Source organism: Ceratosolen solmsi, unplaced genomic scaffold, assembly GCF_000503995.2.
Source record: "Ceratosolen solmsi marchali unplaced genomic scaffold, CerSol_1.0 scaffold56, whole genome shotgun sequence".
Lineage (NCBI taxonomy): Eukaryota > Metazoa > Arthropoda > Insecta > Hymenoptera > Agaonidae > Ceratosolen > Ceratosolen solmsi.
In genome coordinates, this window is record NW_011948425.1 from 7126409 (window position 1) to 7143751 (window position 17343).

Consider the following 17343-nt stretch of genomic DNA (forward strand, 5'->3'; position numbering starts at 1 on the left):
AATCGTTTATATTTTATTGTGGCCGCTATTCAATATTCCGTCGATTATGATAAATCACACATTCATTATGCCGCTTGACTTAAAATCCATAAATTGTACATTTTCGTTATAGCAAAGCTGAAAACAAAAAAAAAACAAAAATTATATGCCTATTATAATATAATTTTCCAAGCAAATTGTCGAATTTACACTATTAACTGCGCCGAATGAAATATTACCTAAGACAGGAAATGCTGGAAATTAGATACAATCTAATTATACAAATGAATACTTCCAGGTAAAAGTAATATATTTAATTAAGTAAAATAATCATCTATATAAGGTGTATTTACTATAAAGAAATTCAATGCCACGATCATTATTTATGGGTATTATTAATGGATCGATAAAAGCAACTAAAATATATTTCTTCATATGAAATTGAATAGAGTACATAAATACTGGCATAATAAGTATTACCGATGTTCGATAGACCCCTCTATTGCATAGAATAAATATAAAATACATCATTTGTAGACATCTGTCCAGCTTTCCAGCGAACCATGCACCAACAAACGAATCTAATGAATAATTCATAAATTTTCAACGAGAGATAGGTGTGTGTGTGTGTGTGTGTGTGTGTGTGTGTGTGTGTGTGTGTGATTGTAAGATTAACCGAGGTTAAAATCGACTACACACACAACGTTTGCTTGAAAATCACTCCTCTCACAAGCGAGATATCGATCCGTTATTATTTTGAAAGAAATGACTGGAGCATCACCGAGGACGGCACAGCTGCTAACCGTGCACGCATTTCCGCGAAACTTAACATTAGCTGTTTGGAAAGCGTGAGCACGCGGTGGTGCGGAAGATTTTTTTAGAAGTGTCAGCGCAGCTCGTTAATCAAATTGCGTGGAGTAGCGCGTTTACTCTGCTTGTAGAGGGAGATTAGAAACGGCCTTGATCGGATCCGTTTCGATAATTCAACAAACTCTAATTAATCTGGTGCTTACTTACACAAGTGGAAATTTCAAATTTCAATTTAATTTTAATTTTAAATGATAATTAGAGCATTTGTGAGAATGCAGAGTTTTACGTAATCGTTGAGGCGTCGGACGAATGACTTCGTACGCTGTGACTTCGATTTTTTTTTTTTTTTTTTTTAATCTCAACACAGATAAATCTTTATGTATGTGTACATTTATGATCGCAGTATATTGTATTTAAGCGATTTTTTATTCTCCCTCTATCATACCATTCTTCGCTATATGTTTTCTATTTTTATCCAACGACACACGAAAAACAAGCGTGGAGCTAATATTCACATAATTCTAAATAATTACGTGCGTGTTAATTATTTATACGCAATTGGGGGTGAAGCGATCGATAGATAATCTACAATATATGTCTATACTTTTTAATCCACTGGGCTTACTCACTAAATTTCAATCTATATTTAGACATTAGTAACGGCAAGTTTTGTGCACCAAAACTATAATAAGTTTTATGCCTTTATATTTTCGGTGTTTTTACAAGACTCGTTTATCCAAGTACAAACGATGATTAATAATGACGACATGAGCGAAAAAAAAATTTTAAATAAATTTTTAATACAAATAAGGTTCAAAAGGATGTGTTGTTGCGCCTGTGTGCAATACAATAAAGAATCAATGAACATCATAAAATTAGCAAAAGAAAGAATATTCCAAATTTTTTGTCTATTATCTTTTGTTGGTTCGAGCACATTCGCGCAAAGTGAGTAACCTGTAATTCGCATATCCAACAGCTGGAATATTAGTCGTCTAACTTTATTATCAACAATATATTTTACAGCTTTACAGTAGCTGTTGAAAGACAATTAAATATAATGGAATCAATGTTAGCTTTAAATTGTCGTAGTAAGAATTAAAAAAATTTCGAATTTTTTGTGTTTTGTTCATATTCATGTTTTCTTATGCATTCAAAGCTCATTCTCGCAAAAAATTATCCATTTAATACTAATAATATATTATTGTACTCGTGCGTAATACACAATTCTTACTTTCTTTCCTCTCCGCTCCTCTTTAGTTTAAAATGATGTAATTTACATCTACTTTATGAAAATTCTTTATTTACGATATTTATTAAATATATAATGACTATTTTTCTTTACACCATCTTCCAAGATCGTACAAATATTAAAATATATTCTCACTTAATCATGGAACAAAGAACAATTTGTTAATTAACTACTCGATTAACAAAATATTTGATCAATTGCTGTAATTTTTATTCATTTTTCTTGTCGGCAAGTTTTAATTTATACGTAATTTCGTCTTTCCTAAATGCTATTATAGAAAAAGCGTCAAACTCGATAACGATATAAAATACCATCCGTTTGATTAAATTTTCACACGTGAATGTACACGTAAATATACAGCACATGCGTACGAAAAAAAAATTCATAAAAATGTAATGCTGTCAAACGCTTTTCAATTAATCTCACCGTACGAGTCTTTTATCGAGTTCCACAATGTTTTTATATATTAAATACAAAATTTTACGGTAGATAAGAAAACCGATTTTTATTTTGTCGCGGGTATACATGTTATTGAAAATTAATATTGCGCTTAATGATATTATAGGAAAGGATGAAGATTAGGGAAAATAATTTTGACGCTCTGTGAATTATAAACCGTGTTTGTATTTCTCAATTGTGTAGACCATAAGCATCACAGCTCGAATTCATTTATCTATGTGTGGTGGGCGCCACTCGACGACACACACGCGGTGGATTTAGAAGACAGCTCAAGAAAAAAATATTTATTCGCCCCTCGAATTGACGATCGATTGTTTCAACTTTTTTACGAACTATTACTTTATATAAATCTGTTTGATACAATGAAATTTACGAAACATATAAGTCGACGCGCACATAAAAGCACTTTAAATTTCAGAAATTTTAGGCGAATTTTGGAAATTTTTCTATAATATCTGCATAATCGTCTATTATAATACTATATTATAGATTTTCTGAGAAATTGATTTGATGATTTCGATTGTAGTGTATTCGGGTAAAAATCTTGGCATTTCCATTACAGAAAATGACGAATTCTTATCGCTGGCCCTATTTTCAACAATATTTTAGATTAATTAATAACACCTGTCTTCGTATATATATATATATATATATGTATGTATATTCAATACTAGATAATAATCATGGTACAACTCAATGATGAGAGCTTCATTTTTCAGTGACTCACCGATTGACAATTGCCTATGAGTCAGATATATTCGAGTCAACGAACAATGACATACCACATTAATGCACCTTACTTGATTAGATGTAAGTGCACAGATTATGTATAACAATTACATTATAGCCGATCTCTCATCGGCTTCAAAGTTATGACTTCCCACAGTGGCGCAGCGATTATAATATGAGTTTTAATTCTTTTAGTGTAGCTTTTCGTAAAAGGTAATTTTTAGCAAAAGAAGAAGAATTTTATGTTTTATTTCTTTATTTTTATCATTTATAAGTGACAGTGACTCGAATAATGGTTAATAAAGGAAAATATTTAAACAAAGATTTCTTGGATGAAATCGAAAATTACTGTGTAAGCATTGGAGGGATGGTTATGATCGTGAAAATAAAGGATTTTCAACTTAGATATTCTTACTCTTGAGCGCAAATAATTCTTTAATTTTTATTTTAATTAATCTTTGATAGTCATCTGCGTTCGGTCGGATCTTATTTATTAATTCACATAAATTTGATGAATTTCATCTCAAGCAATGCCTAACATTCATTTCTTAGTATTTCTAAAGTGAAGTAAGCCAAATTTGGTGATTTTTTAAAGGATGCTCCAAAAAAGCTTTTGATCTTAAATTCGCACTGAAGAACTATCCTCAATATAATAACCAAAAACTCTGCGCATAAGTTGATTTCAGCATAATTGACGAGATTGCAATAGTGAAAAAAAATTATTCCGGGGGTAGATTAGACTGTGTGTATTGTGGAGAAAGTATGACTAAGTACATAAGGCATTAAGATCCAGGTCAAACACGATAAGAGACGATGTGAATTATGTCTTTAAAGCTGCTTAAGCAATTGCTTAACTGTACGTATATATGTATATATAATGTTGGGATACAGAAAATTGAACTTATTATCAGTATTATCATACATGGTAAAAATACGAATGTTATAGAATATTGCATATTTCGGTTACTCAGTCGACTATTTTGTAATTATACCAATTAGAATTCACATAATATGACAAATATTATCTATAAATGTAAATTAACGTTACTCTTTCACATCTATCTTTTAGCACTTTCTCAATTATTCCATTTTAACATTAAAAGACATTTACTTCAGTGTTATTTTATGTTTATGACATATTAAGGATGATGTAATATGAAAATATCTTAGTCTTGAATTCTTGCAATCTATTGAATTATATGCTCTGTGACTGGTTGAATTTTAGCATTGTCAATAAGGTTGTTGAAAAAAAAGAAAAAAAATATATATATATGTACGTTCAATATTTTTTTAACAGACAAGGCAATTACAACTAAAAATTTGGTCAAGGCTGTTGTAGCTCGGTTAACACATTCTCGATTACTAAACTAACTATGATTTATTGTTGAATATTAATTATGGACGCTAAAATTTCATCGCTTAATATTGTAAAATCCACGACATCATACATTTATGTTCAAAAACTATTTCAAAATTCGAAAGTGCTTATATTATATTGCAATGATATACGAGAATAGTACACTGATGTACATGCAACTTTATATAATCCATTACGCGCAGTGAATCATTTCCTTTATGTATATATATATAATTATATAATTTATTTTACTATACAACTTATATTGTTAATGTTATCGATATTTTCAGATGAACTGTGATATCAATATTACAAACTTCTTGTTTAAATCTTTACATTCCAACTGATTAAAACAAATTATTTTTTTGGTGTTTTCGATTCGGTATAAATATAAAAAGAAATTTGATTTAATTGTTGTGATTATATAATTATAATTAACATTATTAAAAACATAATTCTAATAAACAAGTCGCAGTATTAAAAAACAAAATACAAAAAAAACAGTACAGTATAAAAAAAAAAATATATATATATATATAATTCGATTTTTAAAAAACTAACATGATTTGAATAGAAAATTGTGACTACGATTCAACAAAGGAAAAAAAAACATCGTTGTCCTAAATTCAATAAACGACAATCTTCACATCTCGGCATTGTGATAGGTCATATTATTAACGTGACTTTTCTACGACTTTTAGGTATAATAGGCTTGATCAAACAAGTACATACAGATGTGAAAAAATCAACAAGATTTACATGCAAACGATATTAAGGGAAAAAGATAGACGGAAAAGTGAAAAGTGAGGAGGGATATCAAGGAGCGAGATAAGTGGGAAATGAAAGCGATTCTTATACAAATCACACGAAAGCCAAAAAAGCGTATATATATATAAAAAGTAACTAATATGCTACATTGATATAAAAATATATAGATAATAAAATTTTCATAATTTCAATAGTTAAAACGTGAACTAGAACGCAATGAAATTACTATTGGATGTAATGTTATGATCTATTTATTGTGATTTTAATCTTCTCATCCCAATTACTAAAATGAAAAAGAAAAAGAAAAAGAAAAAAAAAGATATATAATATAAAAAACTCAGATTAAAGAATAGAAAGAAATGCAGTGCCAAATATACAAAGTTAACTATCGACATGGTGACTATGTTTGCCAAGAGAGATCTTCCTCCGTTTATTACGACAAGTAAGAAAAATCATTATAAAGATGGCTAAAGGGATAGGTAAAGCTAAAGATGGACACGCAATGTTAAAGAATGAGCTTGTACAAGCGCGCGCGCGAGAGAGAGAGACAGAGAGAGAGAGAGAGAGAGAGATGGGATGTGTAGTTAGTTAGTCACGGAAACTTAAAAAATAATCTAAACTTTATCTAAGTCAGAAGATATAGAAAACTTTTAATTATATATTCATAATTTTATGCTGTTTATATGGCTGTCTGCTGCTAAATGTAACTACCACATTTTTACGTAAATGATCAATTTATGAAAAATAAGTTATCATTGTTAATTGGAATTTTAAAATTTTAAACTAGGATTCGCGCACATTTTATATAAATAAATCAGACAACATTTTATCACTATTATTTTAACTTTCGAGACTTCCTTTTTCAACAATATATCGGTACATTTCAGTACTTTATTAGACCGGTGTTACGACACCATTTGGTAACTACCTATTCAAAAAAACAGTCAATAAACATATTTGCACTTATGTAGCATTATAAAACACTGTTTTGTCATTAAACACATTAATGATAGATCAATCACAGTTTCCGAAATTTCCCTTCGCCAAATAACCATCGGCAAGTTCTATCGACGAAAAAGGCCAGAACAAAGTTGGCAATGAGTACTTGGACTAGGATCCTTCGAAACTGCAATCAGATATTAATAGGCGTGAGTATTTTTACATGCACAATACATTCCGATATTATTAATAACTTGGTAAATTAACTTACATCGACTGGAAAATCCACAATTTCAAACTGCAAGGCAATATCTGGTATTACTCCAAGAGCAAGTGCAAAAATAGCTGCCGTACTGCTCAGAAGACTATATAAAAGTAACTTATTCTCTAATAAGCCTTCCATAAATGGTTGACCCTACAAAACAGAATAATTATACGCCTCTCGAATCATTTACTTCAATTAAGTTTGAAAGGAGCTTTAAGCGTAAGTAAAATTATTAACATACCCTATAGTTAACTACAAATGTCGATACCTGGAGAGTCATAGATACTATATAAACGGTACTGTTGATTAAATTCATTTCAAAGTGCTCCTCGTCGCTATCTTCCGAATTAGAAATTTCGGTAGCATTTGACTTTACGGATAAAATTGCAGATAATTTCTCATCTCTAAATCGAATTGAAACGACAAATTAAAATTCTTATGAAAAAAAAATTTTCTTTTTTTCAAATATATTTACAGTATAAGATTATAATTGCAAAATAGTTACTTTGGTGATCGTATAACCGCTTCTCGGACAAGATAGATTAAACAGCAAAAGTGAACCAGAAATTGAAGTAAGACCGTTAGTATTGTATACACATTGAAAATATTTGGTAATGGTCGCTGTTTGGATAAAGTCTTTAAAGGTTTGGAACGCGAGATGAATAAAAAACATGTTGCGAGTAAAATGCCTTGTAATGTCGCTTGCGCGTCACTTAATCTTATTCCATCTAAATAAAGTACTGACTGACTGTACGCCAATATTAAAGCATTCAAAGCTAATATTTTAAACATTTGTAAAGTTGTTACTAGCGTGCATCGGCCTTGCTTAATAACATGACAAACTGAAACATTATTTTTTTGACATTAATTAATCGTAAGCATTAATAATAATTCGCCAAACGTTGCGTTACATTAGAATAATAATTACTGCATTGTATTGATGAATATTTGCTGGTAAAAGGCGCAGCGATCGATGCATCTCCAAGCTTTACGATAACTGACTGCTGTTGCTTTTCCATGTCCTTCATTAATTTATCTAATTTGCTCTTGGCATTACTTACTTGTTGCTGTCGTGGATGCATTCTCTGACCATTAGCGGCTGATGAAGGCATATTATCATTAGAGGTCGACACGGATTTTGGAATGTTTTCGCGCTTCGGGGGGCTTGACAAAATCGCCACGCCTAAATTTACATTAGAAACAATCACAATATCGATCATACCACAAATTGTATATTTAATTAATTATGCGCTTGTAACCTACCAACTTGTGCGTGCTTAAGTGCACCAACGTCATTTGTCCCATCGCCGCACATAAGAGTCGAATATCCCAATTCTTGCAAACCAGTAATAATATATTCCTTTTGTTTTGGAGCACAACGTGCAAAAACAACAACGTGTGGTAATATATTGTATAAATAATCTTTTTTATGATCTCTCAGATAATTTAAGCCCTATTGTAAAAATTTTAATACACTGTTGATTACGATTAATGACATATGCAAAATCATTCACAGAATGAATAAATAATTTAAAAAAAAAACTCAGTATTACTAATAAAAAACTTCTGTACCTCTCCAGTAATGCACAGGGCGTATTGTTCCCAAATCTTGTCTTGTTTTCCATTATCCTGTAACGAAAGTTTTATTTGCCCGTCGATATTTTGCCAATTCCAAGTATCTTTTTCATTTGTTAATATTAGAGTAATGGATTTTTCCGTAAAATGCAATTCACGCGCAACGTGACAGGCCGTAAGCGGATTATCCCCGGTAATCATTACCACCTAAATACAACATAATATAATGATTATATATATATATATATATATATTATTATATCGGCTGGCTATTTATTGCCGATTCAATAATTGAACGGAATAATATTATTACGGTGTGCGACGCATTCAAAATTTCTTTAATCACGCTTTTTGAGTCCGATTTCAATGGGCAGCTTATAATGACAAAACCAACAAACGACAGATTAGTTTCCAAATCATGCCGAGAGTAATTCCTCAAGTCATTCAGTGTTGTCGAGTTCGGCAGCTTACGATATCCCAATGCAAGAACTCTTGCACCACGTCGGGACAAGGTTAAATAGGTCGAGTCATAGTTAGGCGGCACCGACGAAAACTATAAAACAATTGGGTTATTAAGTATGAGTTATACAAAATTATTTTCCACCTTATTTATTTTAATGTAATGTAGCGAATGAATATGAATCTGTTACGCAAAGGTAAATAACACTTTTGGCCAATCTTTAGATATGGAAATACTTTTCAATGTACTCTAGTACTTTCGAATAAGCAAATCGTTGTTTGATTTCAAATTCGATTAGCCTCCCACGTGTACGTTATATTCACTTTATTATTACCATGCTTTTTAGTGTTTCTGGAGCACCTTTGGCGGTGATGATAAATTTAGATTCCAATGATCCACCAGATGTATACCCTGCAACAACGCTCATTCTTTTCAGTGATGATGAGAAATGATGTCTTTGAAAAATTTTAAGTCCAGGTGATTTGCCTTTTATCGGAATAACTGCTTCACCTAATTTATTAACAAAAACATTGTATTTCCATTATATTTCCTTTACATTAAATTATTGTCTTTTGATTTTTTGCCTATATATATATATATATAACGCACAAACACACACCTTTGGTGAGATTCCAATTAATTGCTTTTAACGTAGCTTTTTCTAATGGATCCCCTACAATACTGTTATCTAATTGAACCAATGAGTGGCAAGTCGCTAATACTTGAACACTTTCTATGGGCGCATTTGACAATTGAACTATTTCTGTTTTACCACTAAAATTGATTTTTTAATGTAACACATTTTCATAATTGTACAGAGTGTATTGACGAATGTACTTACTTAACGCCCGCTATTCCCTCCACAATTAAATTATCGCTAGTTAAAGTGCCCGTCTTATCGAAACAGCAAATCTCAACTTTTCCTGCAAAGGGAATGCGAAATGGTTCTGTGCAATAAACACCTAAAAGCAATGGAAGGTAATTGTTTTTGTCAGTCGTTAGTAGAATTATATTAGATAAGATTAATTAAGCGCGTGAAGTACAATGTTCACCGATTACCCAATTTATATAATGCTAAAAATGAAGTATTCACTGCTAGGGATAATTCTATAGGCAGCTCCGGTGGTACTACGGATGTTAAAATTAATGTACACTCCAGGAATAATTTGTATTTATTTCTCTCTGGATCCTCGCTTCCTAAATAACATGTTTGGTAATATAGTGTTTAGGTTATAAGTTCATTGTATTTCCTTGTATGCTAACCTTTGATCCAGACGTATGCTGATGCAGCGATCGCAAATATCAGAAGGAATAAAATGAATCCAAAGGTTTCCAAATTATTTGCTGTAACTCGCTTTACACCAAACAATATAGTTCTTAAAAGTTTCCCCTGAAAAGTTGAGAAGCCCGTTCTCAATACGTATGCTACGCAACCATTGTCTGTGGCTGAAAATAAATAATAATATTCATAAATCATATATTACTATGGTGGGAGGGGGAGAGAGTGGCGTCGAACGCGAGCTCTCAATTATCCCTCATACCTCGTAGGTCTGTAGAATTTTTAGTCGGAGACGTGTGTTGAACAACTTTTGTGCCACCATACAGTACGTGCAGCTTATCGTCTCCCTCGATATTTATTATTCTATTTTCATCGATATCTTCGATCGGCTCTTTCATCTGCGGCACAGATTCACCTGCGATAAAAGCATACGTGAAATAAAAATCTAAAGAAGATTAGTCGACGGTAAATGGGCTCTTAGTTAATCAAGAGTAAGTAACCTGTTAACATGCTCTCGTCAACGATGCACGGTCCTCGCAGAAGGAGCATATCGCAAGGTACAAGATTATCATTTTGAGATCTCGTTATTGAAACAATATCACCGGGTACAAGTTGGTCCGTAAAAATTAATCTCCATCGTCTATTTCTATAAACCTTCAAGACAGAAAATTAATAACATAAATGGTACAATGTAAATGCAGACTGTGCAATGCCAATAACCGCAGCTCACCATTATCATGTAAGATCTGTTACCCATCTGTCTTATTTCTGCCATATTTCTCAATTGCTGTTGAACCAATGTACATTCAAACATGACAAGCATAAAAAGTGTAAAAAAACTATAATACCAGTACTTATCTAAGCACCACAGAGCCATACAAAAGACTTGGAATACAAAGAAAGGCGCGATAGCTCGTTCTTTAAAAAGCTCCCAGAATTCCGGCACCACCATTTCAAGACTGCAACATAAATCGACACGACCATCAGACGCTCCGCTCGCAATTGGCAAAGAGCACTTACTACCACTACAACTTACTTGTTCTGACCATATTTCTGCTCGGCTTGTTTCACTTCCTTCTCATCCACGTAACCTTTCCACTGACTGTAATGCTTAACGGAATGGCTAATCGGAAACTGAAGTCCTCGAAACTCTTTCTTCGAAACGTCCCAAACGTACTTTGTTTTTTGAAAGATAAACCAAGGCTCTGTATCATTTGACGCGTGCAATTTAACCAGCTCGGTGCTACCATTATTCGGCATTGGGACTACCTTAGCTATCGATGCCCTGTATGGATCACTGGTCTGCGATAAGCAAAACAAAAACAATAATTAACAAGGTCATTTTGGCATTAAAAGAAACGAAAACATCGTGCAAAGGGGTGCAATCGTGCGAAACGTGAGAATGTCACATCATCAATCACTCAGCACGCGTCAAACATTTAACCAAAGCGACAATCCTCCGGACACCGGGTATTTTCTTCCAATGGTGCCACGCCGCAAACGTGTGTACGTGGGTACACAGCACCGTAACACCGTAAGACCCACGTCGCCGCCTTTTTCCCACGACACGTCGAGACAATCGCTAACATATTGAGGCCTCGCAACGCTTACCACCCGACACCAAGTCACAAGAAAAAACAATCTTAGCCTCACCCAGCTGCAGTTGAGGAAGGCGTGCACGTGCACGGACCACTGGCAGCACAAGCAGACAAATATCTGGAGAACGCCGATGATGGCGATGCCCACGAGCCCTGGCTCGTAATAATCGTCAAGCCCGTAGATAAATATCCAGCCGTAGATCCAGACGAGCTCCGTAAAGACGAACGGCAGGACATAACCATTGAAGAGCAGCTTGCGTGGATTATGCAAGCTGACGCTCTGGACGAGCTCGTCGATGCAGGTCGACGTAGACGTTGTGCTCACCATTATCGCGGCTCAACGGCGAAGATAGCTAGGTACTTGCGAACCCCGCCCGATTTGCCAAACGCCGGAGTCACACTTAACCTCCTCGCGATCTCGCAACTAGCCAGACCCGGACGTAAACCAGCCGCAACCAGTCGTTCTGCCTTGACTCCTCTCCCTTCCACCTATGCTCTTCGCGGCATTACTATACTACGACTTTTTCCTCTCGCGAGCGAGCGAGCGAGCCAGCCAACCTTTGGGCGGGTGGTCGAGAGCCTGGGGTTATCGCGCGAGCCAAGCTCTCCGGGCAGGACGTCGTCTTGCGATTTTCGAGGAGTGAGTCCTCGTCGATCGGCCGGCTGCTCACAACGGGTACCATCGATGGCGTTCCGTCACCAGTCCCAGGAATTCCTAGCGACGAGCGAAACAGCGAGAGTGCGATACCGTCGGACGGCCCGACCGTCACGACACCGTCATCGTTCGGTCGCTACCCAGTCACTTTACAGTCCCGTCACGTCATCGTTACGCCAACGAGGTCTTCTTCTTGGCCGCCAGCTTCCCCGCCATCTGGACATTAACAGTGCCAACAGTATCAACAGTCGTTAATCGACGCTTATCGTCACTTTAATGTCGATCGGTCGCGTTGTGCAGGCAGACAGCGGATTTGCCTCTTTCAACGATCAACTGGCTCCTCGTGTCGAGTTCGTGACCCTTTGATCATTGCAATAACGATAATGTCGCCGGTTTCGTGGAACTAGGGGCACAGGGCTGGGGACGAGACTTTTTTCATTGGTCGGAGAGGGTGTGAAGCGTTCTTCTTCGTGGCCGGTAATGATTGATCGGCCGATGAGGATGAGACGAACGTTACCCGCCACCTTTTTTCACCGTCCCGAGAGGTGAAAGGTTCGCGCTGTTCGGGGTGGCGTTTGAGAAGAATTAATTAAGCATTGGTCATCGGTTGCAACTTAGTGTTTTGTTTTACGGGATCCAAGACATTGGACATTGTACAGTGGTGGCTTGGCTGATTGTGGAAAAACGAGGAGAAGAAGAACGAATGTTCGACAGATTTTCGCACATTATCGTTGCTTTTCATCATCTTTATCCTATCTCTCCCATTCTTAACAAACTTTTCATGGCTGATGCCTCGCTCGCTCATAAATTCCTCCTCGTACGCGTCTTTCGACACCAGCCATTCAGCATGAAAGATTAGAAATCAACTGTAGAGACGTAATCTGCGATCTAATGTTAAACTCGAATGTTAAAGATCGTGAAAATGATGTATCGCTCGCCTCGTTTCTTGGGCATCGTTGATAATGTTGACAAAGCCTCTCGAGCTACTTGACGACTAGGTGATTCGGCCAGATAGTCTTTTACCAAATTCCATCCACAATGTAAAAAGACCTGACATTTGCCTCGAAAACGACGATATTCTTTCGGCTGTAAATTCAGGAAGATTAAGAAAAAGTGATGTACTCGGCTCATTTCGCTCGTTCGACTTATTCCGACATTTCTTCATCACAGCGTTCGAACCGTAATATAAAAAATGAAGAATTACTTTATTAACGAGTAATGCTATACAACTTTACGTTTCAATAAATTTTTTCATAAGATTTTCTCATAAGAACGATGTGAAGGATCGTTAGAAAAAGTAAATTTTAGAAAAAATTCAACTCTTGGAGAGTGAATTTAATATGCATTGAGTAATTGGAGATACGAACTTGTGCCATTTTGCATTGTAATCGACAGACGAGAGCATCACAATACTTCTACAATTGTCTGTCGGTTTTGTAGTTTATGTTTTTGTTTTTGGTTTTTCTTGTTTTTTGATTTTACATGAGATCTCAGCGTTAGAAGTCTGACATATGTAGAATTAAACATCTGTCGATCATTAATTTTGGATATTTCACGCATTGCAATAGAATAACATCGTTCAATTTTCATCCAAAATTTTTCATGTTCCTTGAGTATGCATTTGTAGTTATTTGAAGATTATTGAAGAATGTTGATGTATTTCGCGGAGACAAATGTAAAAAGTACTCGAGTCTTTTAGAGACTAATAAAACATTGTTACTGTAGTTGTGCGGGTACCACTAACATGGATTATTATCGCCTAATAAAATATTATCACCTAAAAAACTATGGCATCCTGGCATACTCTTACACTAAGGCTTACATTCGCTTATACAGTCGTAATACTCGTAAGATGGAGAAAAATTTAATAGAATAAAAAATATGTACTTATTAGGCAGTATGTAACTACAATAATTATGAAACAGTTGTTGTGAATTAGACAATCGCTCACCAACCTATAAAGTAATGTTGCTTGGTGTACTTGTACGCATAAATGATAAGATGAAGAAACACGAAAAGAAAAGATATATATATATATATATATATATAGAGAGAGAGAGAGAGAGAGAGAGAGAGCTTATAATAGAGAGAAAGCTTACACCTCGTAAAAATGAAGCAATCAGGCAGGTTGTTCCAGCATTATCTTTACGAGTGATTTTATTTCAATTTCACCTATTCCTAAATACATCGAAGCACAATAACTTTTTTCTTAAATATCTAATTGCAAATGTCGGTAATAACATTAAACAACAACAAATATGAACAAGCATTACTTTGCCAAATTTGAAATTTGCACATTAGTACTCACATTATGCATAAAACCACCACCTATTATATTGTTTATTATATTTATTTGTGAAATAATTTGATTGTGCGTATATATATATATATATATATATATATATATTAATATATATACACATATAATAGAGTGTCGTAAAACACGAAAATCCAGTAGCATATAGCAATTGTTAAAGTTTCATAGATATTTGTCGATAATCTAATTACAGACAAATACAATCGATAGCTCAACTTATGTTCGTATATGTTTAAAATATTTGAATTATGTCTTCTTCTTCTTTCCTATAATTTTTGTATAATACTAAAGACCATCTGTCAAAATAAAAAATTCTAGTCTAAAACCTTCGTGAAAGTATTTTAATATATTCATATTATTCCTTATAGTCCTATTGACAGTTATAAATATTACGATCACAATCTAAGTTATTTTACATTAAGATTAGGCATCCTTTCCGTTTTACGTAATTTATGTAACAATGTAAACGTAAGAGAATTCAATTTTAATATTCATTTTCACTCATCCGATTCCTACTTATAATGCAATTTGTACTTATTAAAGCTATTCCTATTCATAACAATGGAACATTGGTATTAGATTTATAAATATATTTAATTATAAGCTTAAATACACAAGCCCACAGATCCTAATACAATTCCTATCTTAACAGCTGTAAGATAGGGGCATACACGAAGCGAAAAAGAAAGTTCAAGTATCTCTAACATCTTTGTCGTCGTCATAGTATCATAATATAATTTTAAAGGAATGACATTCATTAAATTCAGATCAAATATTCACTTTCATTTTACGTAATACGTACATTAGTACACACTCACCGCCTACCATACAATATGCCCTCGAGCGAGATATTTATTCAATTAACTCGACATTTATATATATATATATATATATATATATATACATATCTGTAAGAGCGAAGGGCCGGTCGATTGAGGAATCTGTGTTACAATAATGAGATTATATTCATTGTCACGCTCATAAACTAATCGCCTACGTGTACAGAGAACCAATAATCATTAACTATTGTTGTAATAACATAACGTTGCAAATTTAACTTAAATTTACAATCTCCGTGTATTATTTTAACGGTCGGATAATTTACAAATACGACGATACGGCTATTCCACTAAAATTGCTGTTAAATTTTATTCAAATACTTATCCACGGAGCAAGAGTTTGAAGAGGAAAGACAACATTAACTCGCATCATTTAATCCAATTACACCCTACCTTAGTAACATTGCAATGCCACCGGTTATAATAAACGATCATTGCGAAATGAAAATCAGCAATGCTCGCAATGTTACATATGTTGAATGGCAATTGTACCGAGAAAACATTTGTAGAACGTTACGTCCATTATATGCCTACGATTGTCGGTATATAATGATAGCTTGGACAGGTACAATTGTTACTTACTTTTTACTTTAGCAGCATATTGATATACAATAGTAACGTGCGGTTTAGTTAAATAATTGAAAGCGTAAAGAAGAAGGAAAAGAAAAAAAAGAAACGAAAAAAAGGGGGAAAAAACGGATGAAAAAAAAAAGAACAAAAAGAAGAAGAAGAAGAAGAAAAAAGCAGCGGCCATTGAGACCGCAATTGTAATTCACGAAGTGTGCTAGTGAGGCGTGCGCTCGAGCGAGATTAAAGTAAGACTTTCACAGAAGCGTCTAAGTAAAACAAATCGATCTTTATTTTCCGTACGAATTCCTCCAATCGAGCAATTCAATTCCAAATCAATCGCGAAAGCGCGATCCTTTGTCACGTTTGGGCTAGCGGCGAATGCCAGCTCAAGCCATTATCTTCGCCGAGAAAGAGATGCTAATCGATTACTTCCACGAAACAGCATACTGACAGCGGCTGTCTCATCGCACGTAAGAAAGCCAACAATTTCGGCGTCACGTACGGCTCTTCTACTTTTCAACTTTCATCCGGCATCGACTCTCGATCTCAATGCGCATACAAAAAAAAAAAAAAAAGAAAAAGAAAAAGATATAAGCATATAAACCATATAAATATATAAGGACATTAAAATGCGCATAGTGAGAGGAGGTCGCGCGGCCCAAAAAGGGTGTACTTGGTTACTGAACGACAGGGTTATAACGAGGGAGAGGCATCGTCTCCTTGGCTAACGAGACTTTGGCGCGTCAATAGGTTGGCGGCGAGCGTAGATTACGCGTTCGTTGGCGGAAACCGCGGAATGCCAATCACTGATGAAAAAAAAGTGTGAGTAGTCAAACGAGGAGGGGATGGATAGCAACTGGTATGACGACAACGACGAAGATGCCCGGCTACGACGAGGAGAACGACGAAGACTATAACGACGACGACGACGACGACGACGACGACGATGACGACAGGGAGGACGGGAGGAGGTCAAGAAGGAGCGCGCGCGTCTTCGTTAGCTGCCGACCTCCCTCTCCAGGTGGTCTCTCCATATCCCCCCGACGTACAATGTGCGCGCGTGTGCGCGGCGCCAGTGAAAGTGTATAGCCCCACCCTGACGCAGCCGCGTACCGGGGGCCCAGCAGCTCGCGCGCTCCTCCACAGGATCAACGGACAGTTTGCGAGCAGCGGGCCCCCGTCTGGAATTGGAGAGGACCGGAGGAGGACCGGCGCGAGACTCGCACGCACGTGCTCGCCTACGCGATCGAGCCGCTTGACCTCTGGCGTGGCGCGATGCCGAGTCGCCGGGAGCAGTCCCGGTCGACCGCGAGCCAAAGCCTGAGCCAGAGCTAGAGCCTCTGCGGGACTCGTTCCTCGACGACACTGCGACTTACACCTCTGGCCCCTCTCGGCTCGTCGGGGTCATGAAACTGTCGGCTGTTCGCCCGACTCTGTGCTGAAACTCGCCGCTCGATGCGATCTCGCGAGCTTCGAGAATCCGAATTATTGATGC

General features: G+C 35.6%; 1 protein-coding gene across 1 annotated transcript; it reads right to left on the minus strand.

Moving 5' to 3' along the window:
* Nucleotides 1–6175: 6175 nt before the first annotated feature.
* Nucleotides 6176–12011, minus strand: LOC105362987 (manganese-transporting ATPase 13A1). The gene is made up of 18 exons (XM_011500554.1): nt 11523–12011; nt 10906–11171; nt 10600–10828; nt 10370–10523; nt 10132–10284; nt 9854–10036; nt 9650–9787; nt 9432–9552; nt 9210–9364; nt 8925–9100; nt 8444–8683; nt 8128–8337; nt 7819–8008; nt 7484–7738; nt 7061–7397; nt 6797–6959; nt 6562–6705; nt 6176–6477 (listed from the first exon to the last, which is right to left on the minus strand). The coding sequence occupies exons 1-18, from the start codon at nt 11793–11795 to the stop codon at nt 6370–6372; spliced, it is 3495 nt and encodes a 1164-aa protein (XP_011498856.1). The 5' UTR covers nt 11796–12011; the 3' UTR covers nt 6176–6369.
* Nucleotides 12012–17343: the final 5332 nt, after the last annotated feature.

Bases quoted from the DNA above. Each gene is read 5' to 3' on its own strand.
- LOC105362987 (XM_011500554.1), bottom strand. From the start codon at position 11,795: ATGGTGAGCACAACGTCTACGTCGACCTGCATCGACGAGCTCGTCCAG. The intron at 10,285-10,369 runs GTTACTTACTCT...CTTTTATCGCAG, and splicing joins TGACGAGAGCATGTTAACAG to GTGAATCTGTGCCGCAGATG. The intron at 8,009-8,127 runs GTACAGAAGTTT...TTTTTACAATAG, and splicing joins CCCTGTGCATTACTGGAGAG to GGCTTAAATTATCTGAGAGA.